General features: G+C 36.1%; 1 protein-coding gene across 2 annotated transcripts in view; it reads right to left on the bottom strand.

Moving 5' to 3' along the window:
• HDAC9 (histone deacetylase 9) overlaps positions 1-20,848 on the bottom strand; it is a 395,548-nt gene that overhangs the window by 51,665 nt on the left and 323,035 nt on the right. For both annotated transcript variants that reach the window (XM_031052375.2, XM_005152865.3), the window contains one exon: positions 9,914-10,032. In XM_031052375.2, the coding sequence (XP_030908235.1) occupies positions 9,914-10,032 (119 nt within the window). The remainder of the gene's footprint in view (positions 1-9,913; positions 10,033-20,848) is intronic.

Genomic DNA, 20,848 nt, shown 5'->3' with positions numbered 1-20,848 from the left:
ACTTATTTTAATTTTTTCTTACAAAGACGAAGATATTAAAAAATCTGACACTTCGTCCATTTTAATGTATATGAAACACAATCAATGATGGGGAGTAATGAAGGAATCCAAAGTAAATAAATTACCACTAAAAGCATCCCAAATGGATTTATTTTACAGTGGAACTACTCCCTTCTCTTTCCAAGTTAATTCTATAAAACTTCAGTAAGTATTTAAATAACAGCTTTCTCATGTAAATATACTTTTGAAGAGTTTTTAGCATATGATTTTTGTACTACAGTAACACACACAATGCAAGATCTGTCCCTGTAAATGTTACTTATTTTAGTAAATATTAATCAGGTTGGTGATGCAGTCTCAACAGGACTTACAAAAGTGAGTAAGAGCTTGTTGGGATTAGGACCTACGTTCTTGCATTTCCAGCAATTTTATGGCAACCAGTTGGTATAAGCAAGAACAATTTACTTTAAAAAAAACCACTACTGCCACCCCCTAAAACGACAAACAAATGTTATTAAAATGCTGGAAAAAAAATAGGGTGTTTTTTCTTCTTTTTAAATGCACCACTGTTGGCAACTTGTACCATTTTATTGCAGGTTTCATGGTATTAGTGTTTGCATTAAAGCTATTATAATCAGAAGATTGCAATGGAATCCCGTTGCTCAGCTGATAAAGATATGGCCACAGGGAGAAGCTTAAAATAGGAAGGAATTGTGTTCTGGAACTCCACAGCAAAAAGAAATCTGTGTATATTTTAATCACTCTTACAATATTTTTGAGGTCTAAGCAGAAGTTTTTAAATTCTAGAATTAGTAATACTGATATTCTATTTGAACAATTAACTAAGGTGCAAGCATCCTGTGTGGTGCTGCATAATAAGTGATTTCTTAAAACTACTGCCATGAATCGATGTTTTGAGTTAATCACATGGGTAAGCACTCATTTCCCTTTAACCACAAATTGTATACCTGTTAAAAGCCCTATTTTAACAATTTCTTTTATTTTAGCAATAGTATATTGAACTTAATTGTTAAAATTGTATTTTCTATATTTAGTTGGGTAAACAAAAAAACCCTACACAATAGCAAGTAAGAATTGCCTGGGATCAAAACTAAAAATACTAAGAAAATCTCTTCAGATCATTGAAGAACTGCTGGTGCTGATACCACTCAGACCTAAAGTGTACTTGACACTGGGGTAGTGTGAAAAAGATGAGTTTGCAGACCAAAAAAAACCAGATGGCCCCTTAACACCCCATGGGACTTAATACAGAAAAGCAAACTTCAGAGACGCCTTACCTTTACCTTCTCTATCCCTATCAGGAGAGACTGTTATATTGAGGGTTATTGCCTCTCTAGCCCTCCCTGTGATCAGCTTTGAAGTCCATGGCCAAGAGGCCAGTGTAAGAATATCACCCCAGAGAAGAGGTGTTTGCTCTGTGAAGTATTCAGGACAGGAATCCATGGAGCCTGTGATAGTTCAGCAGGGAACCACAAACTCCAGCTAATATCTTCTAATCCCCTGTTGGTTTGAGAACTACCCACCATAAAAAGCATAACTGGCTGTTTATTTATGCGGGCAAGAGATAACATCTTAAAGTTACAGTCTGCCTTAAGTAGCAGGGATGTGAAGCCCAAAGAAATGAACCATCCAAGCTCATAATTAAAACTGTGTGTGTGCCCTTCTTCTTTGCCTAATGAGATGTAAACATTTTGGCTGGTGTCTCTTTTGAAAGATATTAATCAAATCTATTGGTTAGAAATCACAAAGGATAGTCCGGCCTGCAAATTACATGTCTTCTTTTATAGCATTCTGAAGCTGTGAACAATATGTTCAAAATTTTCCCATGGCGCAACCAAGTAAATACTTGTGGCACATTTCTATTTATTACAGAGAATAGTTAAATTCTAAGACATAAATCATGCTCTTCTGCTAAAGGCTTTACAAATTCCCAAAGACAAGCCTAATTCCCAGTGCAACGATGCTATAAAAGATCAGACACTTTGTTATGGAGAAATCCACATTTGGAGATGTCTTTCAACAATTTTCTCTCAGGGCCCAATCCTGTGAAAGGCACATGTAAGTTGCTGAACAGTGTGTCAAGGTCCATCAGTTTCAAAATGTCCCTAAAAAATTATATTTAATTTGCTGCATTTAAATTCTAATCTGACATGTTTAATATTGCCTATGCAAAAAAAAAAAATAATAAATTTTTCCTTTACTTTTTTGTACTAAGTGACAGTCTTTTGGTTCCAATAAAGGAAAAGATTTCATAAGTTTAAATTTCAAAACTGAGAGAAGATGCCACCAGTTTTACCTTTTTTTCAAGCCCTCACATCAGTTATCATCGTTAGACAATGTCACTAGTATAGCATGAAAGAAAACGAATAACAAGAGGTAGGCGAAGAGATAAGGGAAGATGACTGAAAAGAGAAAATACTTCTTAGTGCTTCTGTAGATCTTCTTTTCCCATTGTAATCTATCCTCTGCCCCGTTCGCAGGAGCTGCCCTACATCAAGGAACTGGCATCTGATGCATTCTGCAGATGGATCAGCACTGTATATCTGGAACACAGTATACAGGTGGTTTTTCACTTGTATGAGTTAGGTAACTAGCCAGCAGACAGATCTGCTGTTTGTGAGGCAGGAGCAGGAGTGGAAAATGGAAATATCTCCTGGCTGATTTACAGAAAGAAAGGCTAAGTGAAAGTGAAAGAGCAGGGCAAATCGGAGCTTATTTTTTAATATTTCTAATCTTCCTGCTTAGGTAGACCCTTTCTGGGAGGCGTACTAGTTAACCAGTCAGTCATTGAAAACACTGGGCAACAACAAAATCAGTGCTAAGATTTCTGAATCCTTCAGGTGTGTTTTAAATACATGCTTGGTTAGACATGAGTATCCTAAAGTCTGATGATGAAGATTTCCCTGGCCTCAGTAAATAAGCTGAATTGTTCACTGATCTGTTTCTTTTGGTTCAAATCCATAGTCCAAGCCACTGGCACATGCTTACTTGACAGCAAGAATTCTCAGCCCAACACTGGAAATCTGAACTCTTTTCATATCTTCATCTTTGTCTTTTACTATGTTATGTCCTAGACAGGACATTAATTTTACACAGAGAAAGTAAAACTCTGCTCCGTTTCCAGAGGACCAAATAGTCAATAACAGGATTTCTGGAATTTTCTACATTTCATATTCATAGATGTAAATGTAGTGTGTCAATAATGCACTGGATTCTGGAGTCATTGGCAAATGATGGCTGTGGTGCAAGAGAAAATTTAAGGAGTACAAATGCAAGACTAAATGCAGCATAATCTGACTAGGGAAGCTGGGCAATCCAATGGGCATGCCCAGGCCATAGGACATGTTATGACAACCACTGCTGTGAGCTAGCAGGAGAAAGAAATCAAAATGCTTTCCTTCTCCCAGTAAATCCTGTGAAAATACTCATGTCTGAGGGTAGGTCACCAATGAACTTGTCATCTGTTTTGATGCCTTTTGTATTGCACCAAGCAAACATTCAATTAGTATTCAAGAAAACACCCTACAGAAAAGTCAACCTTGCCTTCCAAAGTGCACAACTGGAAGTGAAGTCTTGATGCTGTGTTTTCTTGCTGCCAGTCACTGGGTACCCCGTAGTTTCCAAGAGACAAAAAGGAACAAAAAGAACATTTCTGATATGAATCAGTAGACTCCCTGTCTCTACACCCCACATCTACTGTTTTCAGCTCTGAGTCAAAAGCTCAAGATCTGTCCTTCTGGATAACCATCTTACCACCTCCAGTATTGCAAAGATAACAAAATTATGGTAACCAAAATCAGATCTCTGAACTGAGAATTCAGACAAGAAGGCAGCTGTGGCAACTGAATTAACAGCTTTCTGTTACCAAAAGGTATCCTACTCAATCTCTCCCTCTTTTTACTGCCCTTGCCTCCTTTCTTGCTTGTGAATAAATTAGACATGGCATCATAAAAGGCTGCAATACTATTTTTAGAGACTTGAATTGTGTTTAAGGAGCTAACAAATCAAAACTACCACTCTGTTTAGCCAGCTATGAATTTGCATGGACTCTTTTTGCCTGCTTTCTTTTAACATTTATGTCTCACATTAGCCCCAGTAGTCCCAGTCAGGACTCTTTTCAGAGTCAAGTGCCAGGGAAGTCTTTCAGACAATTACAGCAAAATGTAGTCCCTCCCCAAAGACTCTACCCAAAATAACCCACAGCCAGACTAAGGTACTGTCCATTACATAGTTACAACATTATTTGGGGACTCCTTCAGAAATTAAAGTGCTTCCAGGAAAAAAAAAATAAAATTCCAAGAATCATATATAGTATTTCAATAGACAGAACAGTCACATAGAATATTTTAGAAATAGTAAGGCTGGCACATGGGAAACCTTTTCTCAGAAATATATTTGACATATCAGGATTAGACCCAGATCAGCTCTACATTTGAATTCAGTGATAGGAAGTTCTAGCATTTTCCTTTGGTCTGTTTCTAACACATATACTATACATGACATGCAGTGGGAAACTGAAAAGAATTCCAAAGTACAATACAACAAACATGAAGACTCAAGAAAACACTGGTCATTGAAAACAAATTTCATTAAATTATTTTCGCATGAAGCCTCTGATGTCTGAGTGCGCTATGGCATACCTATTTGCAAGGATGTTGTAGAACATCTACTTGTAAGTCTTATTTAAAGCCTTTCAGTGATGTCAAATATACCATGCTAGATCATTTGTTTCAGTGATTAATCATCTCATTATTAAAACCGTGCACATTACTTCTGAATTTGCTTGTCCGCAGATGCTAGGCATCTTATATTTTTATAGCATTGTATGCTACATTCTGAGATCTTGTTATCAGAAATTATTAAGCTGGAACTGAAATGTGAAGGACAAAGCAGAAATCAAATGGACAAGCACTCAAGTTCAACCTGGTTGCTCTTATTTGTTTTCTGAGAAGTACTAGTTTCAGACAAGAGAAGGTATTCCTCAATGGAAGATCTGCAGGATACATATAAGACAGCAGCTCTTTTTGCACATTAATTTTTACCACTTAGGCTGATATATTTATAGCGTTAATTATTTCCTATGCTGTGATTAACCAAACAGATTGTGCACTATTACAGAGAAGTCCTATAAGACTTGCATCCAGAGGAGGGGAAACTGTCCATAGCTTTTACTTTAGCACTTTTTTCATTGGTCCCACTTGAATGAAGTCTATTACAGCATAATGCAACTTTAAAAGTTGCAAATCAGCTTATTTAGAGTCAGCTATATTCTAGACACTGAATTAAGTTTGCATCACAAATTTGGCATAATAGTAGACAGTTATATAAACTGACAAAACGTATTTTACTCCTTAAATGCCTGCAGTGGTACCTTTTCCTACTGCTAACTGCTGATCTTATTTTGCACTCTGGTGTCAAATAGCACCTTTGGAACAAGAGAGTAAAACAACAGAAAAATTCTAGTAAATCATCAGGCCCTTACAAACAGTTAAGAAATGCTTCAGAAAGATAAGTACTCTGAAAAAAAAAAAAAAATCTTCATTCTTGCCTGACACTTCTCTCTTTACTTTATTCTTTTTATGTAATGGTCACCATTTAATGAGCAATTATGTACAATATTTACTTGAATGTAAAGTGATCTCAGTGACTCTAATGCAAGCATTATTCTAAGGGCTAATCTATAAAACAAAGAGAAAATACTTCATCTCAAGATCATGTTACAGGGAGAACTTTAGTTATCAGAGCTAAATTGAAAAACAGAATTCTTACAATATCTAACAACTTGCAAATTTATGATCATAGGTGGCAGCTTATTTTCAAACCTGTTCACTGTTCAAAATTTAAATGGTGTGACTATACAATGTGTTTTAGTGGAAGTTGTAAAAATTAAATATAATATAAAGCACAGAATATGTCAGCTCTATCTTCAATAGTTTCACCTAAGCACCATCAGGATAAGAAGGAAAAGTAGATCTGTGCCTCCTTACTATTCTAAATACAAATCTCCTTTATCCCTTTTATTTTTCCCCCCATTATTTTTTCTTTTATTTTATTGTCAATACAACTTTTACTACTCCAGTACATTAAGTGGATTTGATGCAAGTTTTTTTAATAATACGTAATATATTGTGCTCATATTTAATCTTTATTGAAAAAAAACCCAATATGTTTTCGGTAATCAAATGGAATTATTAGGCCAGTTAGGAACTGGGCATGTTTTCCTCTTGTCTCATTATAGTTTACAGTAAAATTGAAGCATCTTTATAGTCCTTAATCTAAACAAATCATTCTCAATGTCATCAATAGTTACTCTGCATAACAGAGTTTTGCATGAAAGAAAGAGCTGCATCCACCTTCACCACACAGCTTGGGAAAACAGTTTAACCAAGCGACAGGGACAGAGATGGACTTGACAACACAAAATATATTCTGCTATTTCAGCTAATAAAGTTAAGCTTGAGTCCAAAGAGAAGCGCCATAGAAAGTAAAATTTGAGATAAGTAGCCTGATTATCCTTGACAATCTGAGCTAGAACCTATCAGAAGTTAGAGAACCTCCTGAGCAGGAGTTGGCACCTATAACTGATGATGCAAGACAGTGGGACAAGAGAGCTACCAGAAAGGTTTAACATGTTATATGCTTAGCTTTCTTTTTTTTTTGCTTTTTGATGATAAACTTGGTGCAGCTATCATAGCACAAAGACACAGGCAAGCCGGAGTTTGCGAGTGGAGATAATATCTTTATCCAAAAAAAACAAAAAGGTATATTTGGAAAACAAACTAATTTTCAGACATAACTCCTTTCTTTGCGAGGCCTTCTTCCAGACAAAGTGGTTGTGCAGTCAAAAGTATACCTATTGTTTCTAATTATGCTAGAAAGTCTTATAAGCAGTGTTTTTGATAAAGCTTGCCTTTTCTAAGATCAGATCTTTACTAAGATATTCTTAATATCTCAGTAAGATATTCTGGTAGCAAAGGCCTGAGAGCTTCCTGGCTCTCATATGTAACCAGTTCTGCCATATGTAACCAGACATCTCAAGCCTTTGAAGCCCAACCTTCTTCTTAACAGAATATAAAATCCATCACAAAGTTCATGCACATAGGCTGAGTGTATGTTTCAAGATGTGCATGTACACCTAGGTACATATGAGCACCTTTTCAAATGGTAGCACTTCATTGAGAGAAGGGATTAGCATGAAGAGCCAATGCAAAGAAAAATGTGCCTATGAAATCCTCAAAGTTGGGGTGGTAATAAATGTTTTAGGCAATGCTCACTCTCAAGGCTACATTGTACTGAACAAAAACTGGTTTGGGGCCAGGTAAAAGTTAAATATTCATTAGTTTAGTGAAAGCTTTTTGTCTCAAAATATCAACAGAAGGATGAATTGCAGAGGCAGTTGGAGAAAAAGATATACTTAGGGAAAGTAATTTGAAAAGTACAATAAGAAAAGGATGATCCAAAGTTCCATTTCGATAATTTTTAAACACTGTTTTTCTTTTAAATGGAAAAGGACCTTTAGTGATTTTGATACTTAATGGGACCAGAGATAAACTAGGCAAGTGATGTATCATCTCCTAGTCCGGCTGTCATCGCTGATCTTAGTTGGCCAGCTTCCATCCTACAGCCTTTTAAAGGACCTGAGGGTCACCTCCTCGTAAGAGATCTTGACATGCACATTAGACACATGCATTCAAATATCAGCTGAAAAAATATATACAACTGTTTTGTTGCTGATATATTTATTTACTAGTCAGAAATGTAAATTAGGTTATATGTCAATATAGCAAAAAATTAAAATACTGGGTTAAAGTAGTTTACAATTTAAATCTCTCAAACTGTGTAGATTTAGTGGAGTAACATTTTGCATATGTAATTTGCCTGCTATATGGTTACTCCAAGGATGTAATTAGTCCAATCTGTTACCTTTATCCTATGGGGTTTACTTTGTGGCTTGGGAATGCTGCTCAGTTAATATATTTTAATTTTGTCTTTTTTACTGTACTCTGAAGGAAAGATTCCTTATCAAAAATCTAGTGTCACCCTAACTTTCTTCAACAGCATGGTTACTATCTTATCTCCTTTGATAGCAAGCTCTTCCTAGATATATTTGAGAAGTTTGTATTGGGTCATAGAAATCAGAAAATTCAATGTATTAAGCGTACATAAAGGGCTACAGATTTACGAAGAACGAATGTTTACAGATTATAATTTAGTTTGCATTTACTTATTTGGGGCATAATTTTTAATTATTACAAACCAATTATATTACAAATTTGCACGAATATCTTTTTTTAGTCTTATATAGGAAAGTTTCTCTTTGGACATATTTTTTTTAATAGACTGTTCATTTTTCTACATACCACATACAGTATGCTATGTTCCAAAATGGTATAGTGGAATGCAGAGAACTTTGTTTTGGGAAATAATAAATTCCTTTGGCTCTCTACAAAAAGCTTTATTCATCCCTCAGGTGCATGATCATTATCTGGGTCTATCTTGACTTTTCTCTTAACTTAAACAAGAACCACCTACTGTAAATCACTGTTTTTTTGCTTACAGACACATCTGTAACTTGTAGATGGGCAGCCTTCTGTATTAAAAAATGTACTAAGATTTCAGTTTCTAAAGAAGTTATGAAGAGTTAATTGGCTCATGAATGAAAATCTACACTGATTACAATACCAATCAGTTTTTCTTTGCTGTCAGGGTGAAATTCAGTCTAACCTGAGACAAAAATAGAATGTTATTGAGATCTCAAGTTGTTGAAGCTGCTATGTCAGAACACCATGTATGCCAAAGCATCTTATTGGAGCATCACACATGCTTAAGAAACATGTAGCATGCATTCTCAGCTGCTAAATACAGGAAAATTATACAACAAATCCCAGCAAAATATCTATTTTGTATCATTTGGAAGCTCATGTCCATCCCACATAAGTTCATGGAATGGTGCCTCTGATCAGGAAGCATCCTCACGGAAAAACACAGTTAGTAAACAGCTTACAAGTGGCCTTTTCATGCACAGTGTTCTATTAAAAGTCATGATACATAGCTAAGTGATACTGAAACATGCATACAGGCTACTATGCTTCTTTCTAGTGCAACCACTGCATTAATCTGAAAAGCTGTGTGTTGTCTCATGGAAAGCAATTTATACAGGAAGATGTTACAGTGCACATTACTGTACAGGGCATTACTACACGAGCCAGCCTTGCTTAACATACCAGGCTCAGAATCAGTTGGGGCACAATATTCTGTAAGAGCTAGCAACTTTGGAGTGCTACATAAGAGACACCTCAAACAGACCTGTCTTTCAGAACATATTAAATCTTTGCTATGAGCACACATTTTGGAAGACTGAAATGGACATACAAACATTGAGACCCAACAGAGTAGTCTTTTAGAAAACTTTGGCCTTCATGAACACTGATGTAATTCAGGATTAATGCCATTGAGCTGAAAAGATTACAATAACAAAAGAGCAATATGAGATTGGATTTAGGCCTCCAAAACCTAAAATCTCTAATATATATATAAAGTGAAATAACTTACTCCAGCATTTGGAAAATGGAGCCTATTGAAAAGCACAAAACCTCTAAAATGCTATTTGAATGCCAGAAAAGTAATACTTTAAAAAGCCAAGACGAAAATGCCAAAAGGAACAGAAAGGAGTGAGCCAGAAATGCTAAGAAGTTCATTTCCACCTTGTCCACATGCCGGACAGGACCAACAACTCCACTGACATCTCTGCATATTAACTTAATGGACAGTCCCTGGCCTCAGTGACATGGGTGTCATCTCACAAAATAGAAATATGGATGTAAGATGAACTTAAAATAAAGCTCGTAACTAGAAAAAAAAACCAAAATATATGCATTATGATGATACCTACATTTAGCTGTGACTTTGTACCCTCCCAGTGGAGGGTCGTGGCCTTCCACAGCATCGAATCCTGCTGATACCAGGACAATGTCTGGATCAAACTCATTGGCAGCTGGCATAATCACAGTCCTGTAAAGTGAAAAAATTCCAACCTGTTAAAAATTAGAACTTCTACCTTCATGACATAAATTGCCACAATCTCAAAAATCCACAACACAATATATTTTCTATTAAGGCAATCTTCATAGTAGTTGTCCAAAACCAAATGAAGGTCAAGGCTTCAATTAATTGCTTTCTATAGTCACTGTTTTTACTTTTCTACAACTGAGGGGGAAACAAATGCAGGTACATGTGAAAGCCTCTAATGTTACACACACATCTGTGCCTGTTTTATCCTGCTGCCTATAAAAAAAAGCTGCCTCTTCCAGGGAAGTGACTAATGGTTTACAGAGAGCACTCAAAGCCTGAGTGGAAACCCGGACTGCTCCAGTTAGTGTGAACTTGGTGTAAATTTGAACTATAAATTTCTTTTGGGAAAATGTTTGCTTTCCAAACTTTTTTTTTTCTTCTTAACATTTTTAAATGTTTGTCGAGGTGGGGGGCGACTCTAGCAAAGGAAAAACATGAAATTCCCTTAATCAAGTCCAGACTATGTTGTCAAGCCTTTCCAAGGTCAAGCATAACAGGAATGTGACAACCACAAACTAGTGACAGCAACCCCTGCTGGTGTCAGAAAGATAATTCAGCCCTTCACAGTCAAAGATTCCACTTTTTTAACCCCTTCCTTGACAAACTTCCATGGGATGTTTTGCTGCTTTGTTTTCACTCTTTTCCAAACTGAAGGCATTAAAGATGTGGTGAAGATAAAACCCTGCATTCTGTACTCGTAGATGCTTTCTTTCAGGCTGGCTCTTCCAAGGGAAGATGTCAAGATGGTTTTTGCACTAGTGTAACAAACACTGAGCCTATAATGTCTGTGCTAATTCAGAGAGGCATTGCTATCATTAAAAGGCAAATAGGAAAATGAATATTCTGTTCCAGATTAACTCAGGGAAATCCCAATTGGTCTACACTGGTCAAAATCAGAAGACCAAATCTGCACATATGTAATACTGTTTGTCTCAGTTCAATATTTATTAATTTATTATTTAATCAACTTAGGCTAAAAAAGTCATGTTTCTGTTGAAAGATTAAGTTTTTTTTGAGGGGGAAGGACAAGCATATTAGTAATATTTTAAAAATTGCTTAGGTTTTTCTTTAGTTTTACATCTGCATTTTATAACCTTTATTTCGTTCAAAGATAATTTACAGGAAAATGTTCCTACTATTACTTTGACTTGCAAGTCAGAGAAAAGGAGAATTCAGACTAACTAGAAAGTCTTTGTCAATGCATACAGCATCTTTTTACACAAGGAAAAACGACTCACGCAACTTCATTTTTTCTGGTGATTTCACTGAAATTGCGCCATGAATGTCTGCAGATCAAGTGATAAAATTTGTGGAATAGTCTTTTTATTTTTACGTGTCATTGGTAAGCCTCTTCTGAAGTATGGATTCCAGGATTGAGCACTGCACTTAACGAAGGACTTAGATCAACTTGGGAAAACAAAAAGAAGGAATAAAATTCTAAAAGATGGGACCTAAGTGGATAAAATAACAGAATTATTATTATTTGGTTCACATAACATGAGGGGAAACATGATAAAAGTCTGTGAATATGTAAGTGGTTGCAAGAGGAAAGAAATAACCTGTTCTGCATTTCCACTGTGGATAGGACATGAAGTAGTTGCATCAGGAAAGCTGCAGTTCAGGCGCTGGAAAAAGGTTTTTAAGAGTAAGGCTGGATAATCATTCAATAAAATAATAAAATTGGAGACTGACTTTGAGATATTTTTATAAAATGTAAAGCAAATATCCATCAAGATTGCTACAGGTTGAACATGACATGGCCTTGAGGCAGCAGGTCAGATTACTTCTTTTCTAGGCCTTTTTCCTATAGTTCTATAACGTATAACTATATCACACACAATGTACATATATGAATAATTACACTAGACACTATGGTGACAGAACATTTTTGCAAGTTAATCTCCACAAAGTTAGGGAACAATATCAGGAATAATGATCTATGCAGCCATATCTTATCTTTCTTATGTACATACCTTCTGATACTCAATTAGAGTATCTTCATTTTCTGAAGAAACACATTAGCAATGCATGTGGCAAGGATCCTGATTAGTGATGAGGACTGCTGCTGATATGCAATCTTGATCTGCCCTCATAACACCATATATCTTATACACTGAAAGAAGGAGGGATCCTATAGAGAACCCTCCTTATCTTCAGCTACTTGAGCTTTTGCCCTCCTCCTCTCCATTCACATTTTCTCAAATACAAGCCAGTCTCTGTTTTTTGTTTCTTCATGTCAAACAAAGTGGCAGCACCACAGAGTATAACACAGAACAATGCTCAGGAGTTAACAGGATGAAGTGTGTTCAGTGCAGACAGAAGCTGTGGAAATTCAAGTTGCTGAGCAGTAACAAACCTAAGTAGGCTAACAGAGAATAAGATTTCTAAGAGTGTTATAATTTGCGGCATTGGGAAAATCTACCACATTTCTATCACACTTCAAGACCTTGCTCCAAAGCATAAAGATGTCAGTACATTTTTTTTAATAACTTGGGCAAAACAATGCATTTGACCCTTAATCTCATTCTTAGAAGCAGCAAAAATGGTTTAGTCAGTTTCTTCAAAATTTTTGTCAAATAAGTGTCTGACATGAAAAACACCAGCAACACTGGACAATGTTAGTAAAATTATTAAATACTGAAAGCAAGGTCTTTCGACACAAAGCACTAGGAATCGCTATTAACACCATCTTTAACAGTACTAAACAGGAAATAGTAGCATATACAGCATAGAGGGGGAGTGAGAGAGCAGCTGCATGGCTGAGCTTAAACCACTACAATAAGTCTTTACTGAAATATATTTAGGAATCCCAACTAAAGGAATAAGGCTATAAGGATAATAACCAGAGGTGGCATTTAGAACTTGCTGTTCTGTTACTGCTTTCAGTATTACCTGAATTTACCTGACTAAAATAAAACATAAGAGGAATTTTCTGAAAGTAAGATTTTTTCTTTTAACACTGTACAATGCCTGTTATATTTCACCAAAAGAATAGCACCCTACTTTTGCTAGACTATTATCTCACAAATTATGACAGAACTTCACTGCTGCTACTCTGTATACTAAATCATTGAATCATAGAATAGTTAGGGTTGGAAAGGACCTTAAGATCATCTAGTTCCAACCTCCCTGCCATGGGCAGGGACACCCCACACTAAACCATATCACCCATATCATCCAACCTGGTCTTGAACACTGACAGGGATGGAGCATTCACTACCTCCCTGGGCAACCCATTCCAGTACCTCACCACCCTAACAGTAAAGAATTCCTTCCTTATATCCAGTCTAAACCTCTGCTGTTTAAGTTTCAACCCGTTACCCCTTGTCCTATCACTACAGTCCCTAATGAATAGTCCCTCCCCAGCATCCCTGTAGGCCTCCTTCAGATACTGGACATCAGAAGTAACCTATGTGCCCATAAGACCTTTCTCTTTGTTTATTTCTCTTTCAACCTCCATAATATTGAGGGACTTGGAATGTCAGAGCTCATCTATCTTACACTGTTCTTGATCTAATACTGAACAGAAACTCTAAGGACTTTTCAGACATTATGGAATATATAATCTGTTTACCAGGATAGCAAGCTTGACTTCTTTAAAAGCTCTCAGAGCATCTGTGGTCCTGGTTACAGCAGCCAATACTACTTGGTCTTTCAGAAAGATGACAGCCATATATCTCTCTGTTGCATAGAAGACCATATAGTCATGTAGTTCTCAAATCTCTAATCCAGTCTTCCTCTACATTAGACAGCAGTCATTTAAGGTTGCTCCTTCTTTGAGTAACTACTGTTAGGTCTCTGCTCAGAGAAGAGCAACTTAATGTCTGGAAAACATCATAGCATTTTATTTTGCACACCATGTAGGTAAGACCTCTCTAACCTTTGTCTTGCCTTGGCTGGAACGCCTTTGCGGCACAAAACACATATGTAAATTCCTTCACAGAAGTGATACTTTCCTGTCTTATGAAGTGCCATGAGGAATCATATACATACATTTTAAAATATGGACTAAATTTCACCAGGACATAAATAAAACCTTTTGGCATTTGCCACCTCTCAGGCTTCAGTGCCCCTATTATCCCTGAAAAACTGTCTTTAGGAAAATGCTTTGAGGTTTGTAGCTGTAAGGAAAGCCTACACAAAGCCCTAGATTCCTTCTCTTTTTTTTTACCCAAAACCAATGTGAAGCTCACTTCTCCCTCTTAAACAGGATTCTCCTGCCTCAGGCAAGTGAGAACTGTTGGAGAAGCAGGGACAGCTCCTGACCTTTCACTGTCTCTTGGGAGATCAGATCCTGCTTCTTGCTCATTTCCCATCTCACCTACACTCTGGGTGGCAAAACAAGGTGTAAGAAAGAGAAATGATCCATTGACTGACTCTTCAGGATCTCCATAACCATAGCACATGCCTTCTCAATTGTCTAAGAACAGAATCCTCTGAATCAGATCATAACAGAAAATACACCTTTTACTAAAACAAACAAACAAACAAACAAACAAAAAAAGAAACCAAAAAACCCAACCCCCCCACACAACTAGTATTGGTCCTGCACTACTAGATATTTATGTTAGCCTTCCCAAATTCCTCAGGCCAACCCTATGCTTAGAAATCAGGCTGCAGCTGGCAGGATTTGTTATGGTGCGAAGGGTCAAAACTCTGCTCATCAGCAATCCTTTGCAAAGGTGCATAGGCAGCCTGCGGTCAGACGTAGGTAGGAACAGTTATTGTCTTACCCACAGCATGAGTTAGAAATATGATTTGGCTTTTGGCCATAGGTCAGCAGTCAGATATGGACTGGGGACTGCAAGCCACCAGCTACCTGCTTGAAGCCAGTTGGGCTGCAGGGGTTATCAGCAAACAGAAGTTAATGCTAGGATCCTTTTCTGACAAATAAGTATTTTTTGTCAGAATATAAGTGAATTTTATTCTTCCACTATGAGTCTCACTCTCCCTTACTCCTCCAAAGAAAACAAAATATGTAAAAGAGATATTTATTTTCTGTGATCCTGAATCATATAAAAGCATAAATATTTGGTATACTGTATTCACCTAACAATGACAGCAGAGTTACAGGGGCATCCTGCCTGTTTCTTTCTTTTCTCTTATGCTTTCATTAATAGGCATGTCAAAGCATGAAAGCTTGAGCAGCTGGATCACAGGAGTTATTTATCCATGATAAACCTTGCAGTTACAGTGAAACTGTGTCCTCCAGCCCAAGGCAGTGTGCATCTTCCTTTAAGTCTGATGGTACTGAGAACAGAGCGTGCATCTGGGAAGCTGAAAAGATTTCTTTCTGTCCCACTAAGGAGATTTCCCCAAGGAATTAATATGTTCCATTTGGGTATGCTGCTCTCTGTGGGGAAGCCAAGGAATGGCTTCCAGTTGGGTGCAGTCCTAGAGAAAAACATCAGGCATGTGATCCTCCCCACACCACCAATCTGAACATCAGATGCAAGACATTAAAGAGTCTACCAAGGGACTCTGTTCCTTTTATTCTTCCATTCTATTTTTGTACATTTAAAGCACATGGTTAGGATGCTCCCAAACATTTATTCTCCCACAAGAGATTGCAGAGAAGTACCCAAATCAGAACTGACTCTGCAAGTACTGTCACACAGAGATGGAAATCTCCAAAGAAAATTAAACTGATGCAAATAGCTATGATTCTTTTGCTGTGTTGGTAATTTAGAAAGGAAACAAGCAAGAATATCAGTCCAGGACAGTAATTTATGTAACAGAGAAAAAAAAAATCCACACTGATCTAAAACTACAGATGGGAATGGCTTAGTATCATAAATTATTTGCTCTTTCCCTAAAATACTCCAGTGTTTTCATCCAGTGATCTGAAAGTACTTTCAGAACATTAATAAATGGAAAGGCTCATATCTTCAGCTGGTATAAATCAGCATAGCTGTTTCTGATTGCACAGTCCTCTAAAGCAAGTATTTCTTGTACCCACTTCACAGATGAAGCAGTTAAAACTAAAAGCTGGTAAAAGACTTTAATAAATTACTTAGTTGCCTCTAGAAAAACCTCGAAAGCAAATGCAGAAGACTCTAAGTTCACTACTTTAACTAGCAGAAAACACTATAAAAGCACTGTTATTTTTTTCAGTTACACCAGACCTGCATTTTGCAAGAATATATAAAATGCATTAATGCTATTAGAGTGGGTGTGTTGCCACCAAATGAAGACCCAGTCTGTTTGAAAGGCTGTAGCTCTGCCTACAGTTTCTCAGTGTCACATCCTGAAAATTAAATATTGCTCCAATCACTATGTTGTCCCACCTTAAAATTATACAAATTTGAGTATGTTCTTGAATGCACCCTGATATGAATAGATCAGAAAGTATTTAAAAAAATTGCCCAGTAGGTATGTGGAACTTATGATATCTATTATTTTTATGTGCTGTTTGCACATATGTTTTAATGTAACACAATATCAAGTAATGTCTATCTCACAGAAAGCTACATAGCATGTTTGTACAACTATTGGTTAAACATTTTTTCTATGTATTAATTTATACTAGTGTCTCTCACTAAAATTTTTGTTCACATTCATGACATTTCTTTTTGCCAATTCTACTATCATCTTAAATTCACCAAGGATAAACCTGAGAACTCTTCCCTAAACCTCCTTGCTGACTGCAATCTGATCATAAGCTTTGTCTTGGACTTACCCTCCAAGGTACGCCTAAATTCTGCAGATTTTATCTGTTTAGTTTCTAAGTTATCTTTCAGTTTCTAAGTTACATCTTTTATGTAAGCTTTATCTTTATAGCCTTTATTTTTAGATATTTTCTTTTATCTCTATAGGTTTTCTTTTTATATCTTTTTAATAATTTTCTTCTCTATTTTTTTTATAAGCAAAGTCAATATTCTTGTCTTTACCTTTACCTATGTTTACCTTATTTGCTTTCAAGAGACACAAAATATATTTGTCTTTTATTCTTCAAGGGGCAAAAGGTACCGCATTGAAACAAAATCCTCATTATTGTAAGTCATGGTCATTTCACTGGAATTTACACATAGGGTCAAGGAGTTCCATGGATGCACCCAAGTTAGTAATTTCAAAATTTATAATTGTAGGAGTGTCTGAGTGCCACTGAATGAAGCGGTTTAGAAGCACTAGCAAGCACTAACAGCTTTGGTTGCTTGCTTGCTTTGGGTTTTTTTTTTGTTTTTGAAGACATTTTCAGAGCCCAAGGTTATTATTTGTGGGATCCTTTTTAAATGAATAATTATTTTGGCATCCTTCATGCAAGTTTCCTGAATTCTATTACAGCCGGAATTGCAATATCTTAACCACTCAAAAAGCATAAGAAATATAGACTACAATATGTGCTGACCCTTCAACTTTTATTACTGTTTTAAAAGGTCATTTCAATTATAAGGACTCTTCTACATTTGATCTACGGAATGCCTCCATCGGAGTCTCTGAACTAGTACAAAAAGAATCAAAATAAGAAAAAGTTAACAAACTGGAAAAGTATAAGAAAAATACTACTTTGTGGTTTCCAGAATTCATTTAAATATTAATAACATAATCAAATAAAATTATCCAACTTCTAGAACTGTGGGTAAATGCATATACACATGTAAAATGCACATTCACATCCTCATTCAGAACTGAGTAAAATTCAAAGTTCAGTGTATTAGATAAAGGGATTGGCTAAATAAGCTTGCTCAAAGGCTATGGGTCTATGTACTTCTTAAATGATTATACATTGAAAGAAGGGGTTACCTTTCAAGGATCAAAGACTTCCAGCTGTCCAGTATGCAAAGATAAGGCCTTCTATGGACATATAGGCCAAGACAGCACATGCAATGGCAGGATATCTCCTTACAGTACACTTTTACCTGAAAAGTGACTGGTATAAAAAAAAAAACAAACAAAACTCTGCATTTTCTATTCAATGTTCCTCTTTTTAGAATCTTATTTTTGGAAGAACTGGCATGATGAAATACAAATTTACTATCTTCTTACCTTTTATTTCTTTCTTAAATAAAGCTGGTTGGTACTATGTCATCTTGTGCAACATAAATAAACCTTATCTACTAAATTCCAGCTGGTAGCTGAAGGACTGATGTGGCTTCCAAGAGCTATACAAATGAAGATTATATATGAGAAGGAGGAAATAGAAGTTTAATTTGCAAAGATGGTGCTTAAAATAAAACACAGCATGACTTAAAATAGTATCACTAGCACTGAAGGTAAAAGGCAATAAATATGGAATCGCACCATTTTAAGTCAATTATTTTTCTATCAAAGCCATCCTAACGTGTATGGGAAATGGTACTGACACATGCATATACACTGCCAAATTTTACCATTTAGTATTATTTAAGGTACATTTAGCTTTCATGTTTTAGAATTTGCATGGCTGCTTAGAAAACAAATTACATTTCTATCACAGAATCACAAAATCACATAATCCCAAAGGTTGGAAGGGACCTTGAAAGATCTAGTCCACCCCCCTGCAAGAGCAGGGTAACCTAGAGTACATCACACAGGAACTTGTCCAGGTGGGCCTTGAATAACTCCAACGTAGGAGACTCCACAACCCCCCTAGGCAACCAAGCCACAGTCAAGCCACTATCGTATTTTCAACAACAAAATAACAGTTTTGTCTTTCTCCTAAGTAATTTCTTTCAGCGGTATTTTATCATACAATTCAGTGGACTTGGCCTAAAATGTTAACATAATAAACTAATAATGCTACTAAAGCAGTTCACTGCTCTCAGTAAATCTTATTATGTAGAAGTAAAAAGATTGCTTCTAAGAAGACTAGTGTATTGTATTTATGATACAATATCACAAATACAGAGGTAAAAACTTCCCACATTGCATTTACAGAGTTCACAAAATAAAAGATAGCATGGTCTCCTCTCTGAAGAAATTCGTATGCCTATAAAAAAGCATATTATTTTGAGCATATTCTATCCTTCCATGTATCCTTAGAATACTTGACACCTTTAAAACTATTCAGCAATCAAAGAACAGTGTACAAGAAAGGAAATATAGTACCTTTTGTATTTACCCTTCACAGGAATGGTAGAATTGGAAGAAAGAAAGAAGTGGTGGTGTTCTGAATATATTAAAAGATAAGAGGACTCTGGAATATGAAGTTTATCTTTAGATCCAAAATTTCTCCTTTACAAAAAATCTTTAAAAAAGTTTTACAGTTTGGGCATATAGTGTACAGTCTGACAAAGAGCAGTAATCGAAGAAAATAGGCTACTTAAAATTTACTGCTATTGATTGTACAACAGCTCATTTTGCAATGTTAATAATCTGCTTATGTCACCACTGAAGTTATTACTAGGGAAGTTTAAAATAGTTTTCAATTCTTGCAAAAGTGAGATGTGGGAAGAGGAAGGCTAAATCTCATTAAAAAATGCCTGGGGAGATGAATTGGAGGCACTGCATTTTTCATGGGAGCAATAGGTTGAGTGGGTAAAAGATACAGAAATCACTTGGAAGAAATACTTTTACCACAAAATTTGCTAAATTCTTCAGTTCATTTTGCCTAAAAGGGGGTATTTTTTTCTTTCTTTTTAAATGAAAAGAAAACATTTTCTAGAAATTAAATTATTCAGCAGGGTCATGCCTATTTGCAAAACCATGATTTTTCACCTGCTGTATTCATCAACATGGGTGTGACTACAAATTACATGAAGTTGTCTTAAATTTTTCTCAGAGGTCTCTCTATATTCTCTTTTGCAAATGCTTTCTTTCTTTCTTTATCTTGTGTTTCTTTCCATATGCTCATTTGCTTCTAAAAGTATTTTCTCTGTGTATGTGCTTTCCTGGCTTGTCATTAAACAGAAAAGTTTCTAGATAGCTGCTGTTTTTTTATTATATATCATATTGTCACTATTCCTTTGGACTAATGTTATTCAGAAAATCGTTCATATGGCTAATCTTACTTTTCAGCTCTTAGAAGATATTTTTTGAAAGGGAAAATACAGACATATGTCACTTCCTCTTGCTTTTTGCTGAGGAACGTACACTGGTAGAAAAGGAACATATAGATATTCTCTTACACCTAAACCAAATTAACCAACAGGAAGTGTCTCTGCTCTCAAACAGGAAGACCTTGAAGCTACAAGCAGCAAAAGTATCCAGCACTTCTGTATTAACAAATACAGGTCTGTTTGTCTATGCTTGATAAAACTTCGCCATTATGTAATTATTGGACCATTGTAATTATTATGTAATTATTGGACCATTATGGACGCTTTAGACCATCCCATTCCTCCAATATGTATTTAAACAGACCAACTGGGCTTCATTCTGCTAGCCAAAAATACAGCATCTCTCATCTAACAAGGTTTTATACAGTACAAAACCATCAAGTCTGCTCACTTTACCTAAATTGTATGCCACTTAATGGAACCTACACTGATACAATTTTAGTGGGGGTTTACAGGAAATATTTACAGATAATGTAAGGTAACCCAGAAAAACACTTTTCAGTCTCTGCACTTCCCACACCCCCTGCAAAATTCTCATAGAGAAAGAGAGAAGATATATGTGGGAGCAGGGGGAACTCTCACACTAAAGCACTAATCCCTAGGTACCACACAGTGTTAGAAACTACAACTTTTTTCTGGTGCAGTTTCAGCTACTGTTTGGTTAGAAAAGTGATCTGGTGTTGGCTATGGGTAGTTTGGAGGAATCCTGTCTCTTGTATATTATCCTATCCCCTATCTTCCCTTACACTCATTTTTCTCAATAAAATAGAGGAAATGGT

Source organism: Melopsittacus undulatus, chromosome 1 (assembly GCF_012275295.1).
Source record: "Melopsittacus undulatus isolate bMelUnd1 chromosome 1, bMelUnd1.mat.Z, whole genome shotgun sequence".
NCBI classification, from domain to species: domain Eukaryota; kingdom Metazoa; phylum Chordata; class Aves; order Psittaciformes; family Psittaculidae; genus Melopsittacus; species Melopsittacus undulatus.
This window is presented reverse-complemented; position numbering and strand designations above follow the sequence as displayed.